Source organism: Macadamia integrifolia, unplaced genomic scaffold, assembly GCF_013358625.1.
Source record: "Macadamia integrifolia cultivar HAES 741 unplaced genomic scaffold, SCU_Mint_v3 scaffold292, whole genome shotgun sequence".
NCBI classification, from domain to species: Eukaryota; Viridiplantae; Streptophyta; class Magnoliopsida; order Proteales; family Proteaceae; genus Macadamia; species Macadamia integrifolia.
The window spans coordinates 362,611-371,432 of NW_024869058.1; the positions used below are offsets into that span (position 1 = coordinate 362,611).

General features: G+C 39.1%; 1 protein-coding gene across 1 annotated transcript; it reads left to right on the top strand.

The window, feature by feature from the left end:
- Nucleotides 1-322: 322 nt before the first annotated feature.
- Nucleotides 323-4,474, top strand: LOC122067465 (probable mannitol dehydrogenase). The gene is made up of 5 exons (XM_042631317.1): nucleotides 323-466; nucleotides 693-806; nucleotides 1,289-1,802; nucleotides 3,076-3,229; nucleotides 4,042-4,474. The coding sequence occupies exons 1-5, from the start codon at nucleotides 369-371 to the stop codon at nucleotides 4,242-4,244; spliced, it is 1,083 nt and encodes a 360-aa protein (XP_042487251.1). The 5' UTR covers nucleotides 323-368; the 3' UTR covers nucleotides 4,245-4,474.
- Nucleotides 4,475-8,822: the final 4,348 nt, after the last annotated feature.

Below are 8,822 nucleotides of genomic sequence, written 5' to 3' on the forward strand. Positions count from 1 at the left end.
TCGGATTTTAAAACCTGGTAGTCGGTCAAGAGTGACCAAGGCATCTAGAAGGTGTGGCGGCCGTGGGTATTAAAATTTAAAAACCATCTTCAAGAGTGTTTTTAATGTACCTTACTGGTCCATAATTAAAGGCATCTTAAGAGTTTTAAATTTGCCTAAACAGTACTAAAATAAACATTACTTTGTTACCCAATGAAAGGATTTCTATTTCAATTCAGCCAACAGGCCAATGTCACTTGCTATGTCACCGAAACGAACTTGGAACTGTTTCTTCTCATTTCTCTCTATATAAGCTTAGTAGAGTTGTTGGCATATCCTCATCTCTCTCTCTCTCTCTCTCTCTCTCTCTCTCTCTCTGTGAAAGAAAAATGTCGAAATCACCTGAAGAGGAGCACCCGATGAAGGCCTTTGGATGGGCAGCTAGGGACCCCTCCGGTGTCCTATCTCCATTTAGATTCTCACGAAGGTTTCTCCACAACTTACCACTTTATTATTTATTGTAGGTCACGTTTGGAGAAATATGTGTTCATGTGTTTAATCTTCTAATCCAATATCTTGGATATTTGCCTGATTTCTGAATATTATTTCAGAAAAAACTGCAGCTAAGCCCAACACAGCCTTACTTTTAAAGCAACCACTGATATAATCAAAATAAAATTAAATGTGTGCTTTTTGGAACTTTGGATTGGCAGGGCAACGGGAGATGAAGATGTGACCTTCAAAGTGATGTACTGTGGGATCTGCCACTCTGACCTCCACTTCCTCAAGAACGAATGGGGATTCTCCATCTATCCAATGGTTCCTGGGTAAGATTTTATCACAGTAAATATAAATTTGAACTTTTATTCAGAAATTCTCTTCTCCTTCTCATTTGGTGGGAGTTTTCATCTTAGAAGTTGGAACTTATGGGATGGAAACTTTATATCATATTAAATTGGGTTTTTTTTTTTTGGTAAAATATTAAATTGGGTTTTCACTGTATCCATATTGCCACATGTGCTGGGGAATGTTAGAATTTAGTCTCACATTGGTTACTAATTAACCTATAGCCCTCATCTCTTATATACTTGGGAGTCTTTACACCTTCCAGTTCTATTTTAAAATGAAAACTTTACACATTCATATCGGGGACTGTTTGGTTAATAGTAAAGTCAGTAAAATGCAAAAAATGTAACCTAAAATCAACAATTTTTATTATTCTCTTCAAATTATTTTTACTTCCGACTGAAGACTATGAAAATGAAGTTTTCTTTATTCAATTCTAACCAATCAAGGCATAAATTGGCAGGCACGAGATTGTGGGAATAGTGACAGAGGTAGGATGTAAGGTGAAAAGATTCAAAGTGGGTGATAAGGTAGGTGTGGGGTGCAATATTGGGGCTTGTCACTCCTGCAGTAACTGCACCAATGACCTAGAGAGCTACTGCCCTAAGGTGATGCTCACCTACAGCACAACTTATTATGATGGCACCATCAACTATGGAGGCTACTCCGATATAATGGTGGTCAGTGAGCGGTATGCGGTGGTGTTCCCGGATAACTTGCCGCTCGATGCCGGTGCACCCTTACTTTGTGCAGGGATTACAGTGTACAGTCCATTGAAATATTATGGACTAAGTGAGCCTGGTATGCACTTGGGTGTTGTAGGGCTTGGTGGGCTTGGGCATATGGCTGTGAAATTTGCCAAGGCTTTTGGAATGAAGGTGACTGTGATTAGTACATCTCCTAGCAAGGAAAAAGAAGCAATTGAACATCTTGGTGCTGATTCCTTTTTGGTCAGCCGTGATCAGGCTCAGATGCAGGTACGCATCTCCATAATTCTTATTGCAATTTAACTTAGATAAACAAATAGTAATTTCAAAAAGAAAAAGGGTTCTCCGTGAGTAATTGACATAAAAGAACTCCCCATTAATGAGTTGCGATAGATTGGTTTTGTATAAAGGAGCCCATCGTCATGCGATAATGTTTGTATAGAATGGAAAGTAAATGGGGATCTTGGGTTAATTCGATGTAGTTTTCCACGCAAGGAAGAAGATCCGGTTGTTTTGCACGTTGTTTGGCACGAAAGAGTACAATTGAGGGTTTGCGACAATCTCGCGAGGCTAAGTTCTACCCTCCAAATCCGAGGATAGCAATAGAGATCCTTAGAGACACACTCTCAATAGAGATAGACTAAGGATAATAGAAAGAGAGCTATTGAGATTAGGTTAAAAGCCTACTTTATTGTGACGAAACCTCTTATTTATAAAGATCTGACAAGTTAGGATTCCTAATCCTAATGAGTCTATAGTTATCCCACATGGGTGACCCATGAATAAACTAAATTATGACCCAGTTCAACTAATTGGTTGAATTAATTGAGTGTTCAATATTAAAACATGCAAACATGGTTTGAAAACTTTTATATTTATATATATATATATATATATAAATATATATATATATATATATATATATATATATATATATATATATATATATTTAATAAGAAAATTATCTACTCCATCCACTAGTGCTGGCTTGGAATCCCGAACAAACAATCGTTTCATGTGAGATGGAAAGAGATAGAGAAAGAAAATACTAATAATTTACCTCTTTAATAGATATTGGTGGGTCCTTACTCTAAATAATCATTCCCACGGTGACCTGCCCACCAAAGGAGTAGAATTGCGTGTCAGAGTCACGAAATGGCATGCATTACATTACATTATAGACTTTATCCAAAAAAAAAAAAAAAAAGGCTTACATTATAGGGAATGGGAGTGGGGACCTCTATTAAATGGACCAATCCCTGCCATCTTGCCTACAATGTGAAACAAAACAGCGGGGTCACAAGAGAAATCATGCATCTAAAGTAAATCTGAATTCCTAAGAATCATAAATAATCTAAGGGCATTTTCATAATAGAGTATTGACCCAATAGTAGTATAAGGTGATATTAATATTTTAAATATAAAGACACTACTGGCTTGGCTCACTCCCCATGTATGTGGGTATAAGATACATTAGGAGATAACATTCTTTATTCTGCATATAATATTTGGTTTTTTATAAATATATTCTTCGTATGCACAGGAAGCCATGGGCACTTTTGATGGCATTATTGACACAGTTTCTGCCTTTCATCCTCTTCTACCATTGATTGAACTACTAAAATCTCATGGGAAGCTTGTCATGGTTGGTGCACCAAACGAGCCGCTCGAACTACCCGTCTTCCCTTTGCTTATAGGTGAGTATTACAAAAATTATAAATCTATTGGTAGGGAATGCATGTTCACTTCTCTCTATCACTAAATGGATCACCTCATCGTATAGTATCTAAGTCAACAATCAACAATGAGGGAGGGAGGGAGGGAGGGAGAGAAATAAGGTAGCATTAGTAATATCTTAAAGCCCAATAGCTGAATTACTTGTGAGTCATGATCCTATGTCTTCAACAGCTTTGGTCCAATCAAATTTAGATTGGTTTAAAAGGTGTTGTGGTCCATACCTACGTCTTCAACCACTCATGGGCCATTCGCAAAAGTATACTCATCCTTATACAATTAAAAGGGGTCAGATATATGAATCACTTTTCTCCCTCCAATAAGCGCTATTCAAAGTCCTACTAGATACTAGTCTTAGCTATACGTTTATTTATGTACCACTTCTCTTAGAATTGTTTTAGACTTTCCCAAGCTCTTTCAGCTCCTTCGATCTGAATCAAATCGCCCATCTATACTAGAGCCCTTCAAAGTCCTCCGTTGCACATGTTGACGCCACCTCATTACTTTCATGCAACTTATCACATATAGCAACTGATCCTAAATTAGCCATAATTTGTTCAAACCTTATTTTATCATTTTAAGTTTCACCACTCATCCATTTCAACATTGTCATTTCAGTTGTACCAAGTTTTTTTATATGTTATTTTTACTCAACATTAAGTTCTAAGCATCATCTCTGGTCATATAATTTTCCTATAAATTTCTTTTTTGAGTTCTCAAGGAATGAATTGATCTCATTTTTATGTTTACTAAGCAATGAGATTACTCTGTACAGGGAGGAAATTTGTGGGTGGAAGTGCTACTGGGGGAATGAAGGAGACACAAGAGATGATTGATTTTGCAGGGAAACACAATATAACAGCAGACATCGAGGTTATTCCAATGGACTATGTCAACATCGCTATGGAGCGTCTTCTTAAATCTGATGTCAAATACCGTTTTGTCATCGACATAGCAAATACCTTGAATGCTACATAAACATGAAGACTTTGAATTAGTTTTTTACTTCAGCATCAGAACCACCACACGATCACTAGGTTTGAGTTTTTCTCTCAAGAAAAAATGTTTATTTCTTGTGCCAACAGAATCTTTGCTTGATACTATATTATGTCGATGCAAGTGTCTTGTACTTTTGTTTCTTTTTGGGAGATTAGTAAAATTTTAGTCTTGTATCATTTTTTTAGTATCAAAGACTAAAACTTTCCATACTTTCAAAGGTTTACTTGTGCAGAATGGTAACAACAGAGGTCTATGGTTGCCTCAATGACATTTCCATATAGTGGAATGGATCTAGTAGCCTTACGTGCCATCCCCACCGAACCCTGATGATCAAAATTTTAAGGAAATCTCATTAGGTTGATAAATGAAAATCCTCCACATATTCACCCTCAAAATCTAAGGACTAGGATGGAGATCCACGGAGACACTAACACACCAGAGAGAGAGAGAGAGAGAGAGAGAGAGAGAGAGAGAGAGAGATATGGCCCTTTGAATTTGGGCTAACCAGAAAGCCAGAAATAGAATCTTCGGAGGTTGGCATACGCTACGCCGGTGGCACACACAACAGGGGTGAAATCTGGGCCATCGGATTCAATCCAAAATCAACTTTTAATCTGAGCCGTTAAATGCTTCAATGGCTAATAAATCTTAGCCGCAAAATTAGAATAAGGGAGTCAATTGATGATGTCAGTGTGACGAAGGCACTGACATCGTCATGCACGTTGTCGACACTCCATTGGCTGCATCAGCACAAAATTTGCTAGCTTGTCTTGCTTTGTCCAAAAAGTGAATCGCATTTCAGCCGTTGGATCTGGATCCTCAAGATTGGCTCTTCAATCAGATCTCATGAGATCTTTAAGATCAGAATCTTCATAATACCTTCTACGCACGTGCGAAACACCACAACACGCCTTGATCAAGTGCAACGCCAGAGCATCAAGACTTATTCACCTAGCCAATGGGTGATCTCGCGATGGCATCTGGTCTGTCGCTTCAAAGCCCAATCCCAATAGCCTTTGGATGGGAATAAGGCCTACGTGGCTTAATCAGAGCCATCCAACCCTTATCCTTGAACATCTCAATATTACAATCAGCTCCTCCCTTCAAATTTCTAGTGCTAAAACACCCTTATCAACTCAGAACTTTAAAACTTTGAAATTACACAAAAACCCCTAAATTTTCTAAATTAAAATATGGAAAATCCACCAACACCAAGAGCAACTGATATTTTTTGATTTGGATTTTCGAACTGACTTCACGGAAATAGATGTAACATTTTTATGGGATTTTTCGATTGGGACGAAATGAAGTGCGTTAGAACCACGACTGGACACTCTACAACTTTCCAGAAACCCGATCATCTGACTAAGTTATATAAAAAGACCAAAATGCACCTAGGTATTTCTAATGATGTATCATCCTCATACGGAATCGAAACACAATGAAATTAGAACCATTGCAAAGATCAGATTTTTTTCGTATTGTTACATGGAGAAAATTTCTTCCAAAAAATTCATCTTTAATGTCGAAATTGCCCCCGAATTCCATAAATGCCGTAACTTCTTTATATGCTATCGGAATGCGATAAAATCATATGCATGGGACTAGATAAATTGCAATCTATCTTTTTCATGAAGAATTGGTCTTTCAAAAATGTCATTTTTACTGTAAAAAATGCTCCTAAGTGTGAATAGGCCAATTTTTCCAGTTTTGATTCGAAAACCAGTACCACCTACTAAGGATGTATCAAACCACTCCATGCAAACCATGCTACTCTGTTATCTCATCGATGACACTAAACGCTACCATATCACCCAAACTGGCCGGGTTACGACAAGGACAACCATAAAATAACCATATTTGGGGTTAGCACTGCTCATCATGAGGGATCAAGAGTACTGGACTAGTGTAGTTAGATCGTTTGGAGTATTGTAGATTGTTTGTGAGTGATAGGCTATGTTGTTAGATGGAAGCTTGATGTAGCACTACTACATTCGTAATATCTCATTAGATTACATGCTCTCTTTACTATACGAAGAGACACATGTGGTTGAGAGACTAGAATGGATGATTGAGTACGTCCACCCTAAGTGGGTGAGTGGGAAATGCAAATCAAATTATGTCTTGATTCAGTTCATGCATGGATCTCCCATATGGAACAGAAGAGATCCTCTAAGGTTAGAAACCCTAATTTTCCCAATCTCTATAAATAAGATGTTTGGCCACATGTAGAAATATATGGTGAACAAAAGCTCTTCCTCTCCCTCTCATGTTTTCAGTCTCTCCTACTATGTGAGTGAATGTCTCTAAGTAATTCCATCATGTTCCTAAGATTTGGATGGTGAATTGTTGTGACAGATCATCTTCCACTATCTAACGAGATCACGCAAACATAGACCCTGTCTATTCATACAGGACAGTCTGCAAAGCAACCGGATCTTCTCCTTCGCATTTGAAACGTCGTTGAGGTAACCCTAGAACCTGGTTTGTTTCCATTATTTAGGAATTATCTCACTTATGCAAAGGACGGAGTACAAGACATCGTACCCTCAACACACATCCCATTCTACATTTACCATTGCCTTCAGAAATCTATTAGATAAAGTCCCACATAACAAAATTTCTATGCACATTCGGTGAAGGTAACCAACCTGGCTTATCTACTAGTAGTGGTTGATGTTTTGTTTTGTGATGCTTTATTTTTTATTTTTCAGTCTTTAATAATATTATCCTTCTAGCATAATTGAAAAGCCAACCAAACCTTAGTGGACCACTATTAGAAAGAAATTCAATTGAAGACGAGGACAAGATGGAAAAATGGTGACGACTACAACAAACAAAAAGATGGCTAAAAAGTGCACACAATCACTCATGGTTCCACCACCTTGTGGCTAGTTGCTTAACCTCGTGTGTAGTCATGAGTAATGGGCAAGAAAGGCACCCCCTTGATCTCGTACCTACGGGTATATCAAAAGGATCACATACCTTGCGTATTTAGATCCTGTCAAGGAAGCCTTGTCGGTCTTATTGGATCCATTATATACTCAGCATCATGTAGAAGCTAGGAGCACCACAACCTAACTGTAGAAGTTGTTTGTTTGCGGTCTTAAAAAGGAATGTTCCTACATTATATTCCCATTATAAAGAATTGCTTTCCTAAATGGGTTTCGGATAAAAGGTGTCCCTCCTCCTAAAAAAAATGTCTAAATACGTGACTCAGGGGCAATCCCGTTAGAGTTACATAAAGTCCCGAGAAGTCCTGGAAAAATTAGGAGGAATGACACCTAGTGGGAAAAAGAGCAAGGAAAGCATGACTTTATTACATAGAATGTCTTATGAGAATATTCTCGACAAGCCATTTTTATGAATCTCTTGCTTATGACATTGAGTGGACTGGGGGCGTCAAACCCTATCCACTCCCTATCATTAAGCAAACTAACTTTGGATGGATCATTAGTTGTTAATCTAGTGAATGTCTGAACAAGGGGCTGGGAATTTAAGAATCCTAAAATAAGCCACTTTTGGTTCAAGAATGATTCCACACCTCAAGTATTCTCCGCGGTCCCTCTGGACACGTCAAGGTAATTGGTTAACTCATCTAAGTCCAGTATCATCTCCATCGTCTCCTCAAGACTGTCTACTACCAAGTGATTACAGCCCAGTTAGCATGGATCCACCAGACTTTGAATCACCCGAACAGGCATGAGTCTGTCCCGTGGAGACCTTAGAGACATAAATTGTCACACCCCGTTCACACTGAACCGGAGCGGTGACCGAGTTAACACCGGTTAACCCAAACCTGCCAGGATCATTAGATACTGTATTCCACCAGATCAGTGGAAGACTAAGTTTTACCTGTGAATAAATCCCATATACTTGATACCCGAATTGTGATACAATAATTATATACATGTGGGCCCGAAGGCATGATAATTACACAATAAAAGTACAATTCATATATCAAGTATATACAGGAAATCATCAAAACAGTCAGAGTGCACAGCTCGGCTCGGTTTCAAGGCTCGAGCTCAGCTCGGCGTCAAGGGTTGAGCCCAGCTCGGCATCACATAGAAGAGCTCAGTTCGGCCTCAGAAGTGGAGCTCGGCACGGACTCAGAAGTGCTGTCCCGCAGCACAACTCTCACACGAGCAGTCGGCGCCGTGCTCTAACTCCTCAGGGGTCCACCAGTCCTCTTCAGGAAACTCGACTGTGGGACCCACCCCATACTCCTCAGATGTATGACCTGCAAAATCATCTAAAAAGGGGTGTACACGTGGGATGAGCTTACTAGCTCAGTAAGTAGAAAGATGGACCACACAGCAGTCCACACATCACAACACATCATATGCACTACATGCCATGCTATACATTTTAAATCACATCCACCTAAGCAACATTACTAAGTCTTTGGTTTTAGTGCTACTACAACCACAGTGCGCGTATACTTCGGGTACGAGCCGCGAACTCCCTCCCGCGATACGCCCATAGGGCTGTCGGAGAAGGCCCACCGTGAGTACTCGGAAAAGTAAAGACAATGCCATCCACCGGCTCTCAACG

Bases quoted from the DNA above. Each gene is read 5' to 3' on its own strand.
- LOC122067465 (XM_042631317.1), top strand. From the start codon at position 369: ATGTCGAAATCACCTGAAGAGGAGCACCCGATGAAGGCCTTTGGATGG. The intron at 467-692 runs GTTTCTCCACAA...TTGGATTGGCAG, and splicing joins CCATTTAGATTCTCACGAAG to GGCAACGGGAGATGAAGATG. The intron at 1,803-3,075 runs GTACGCATCTCC...TCGTATGCACAG, and splicing joins GTGATCAGGCTCAGATGCAG to GAAGCCATGGGCACTTTTGA.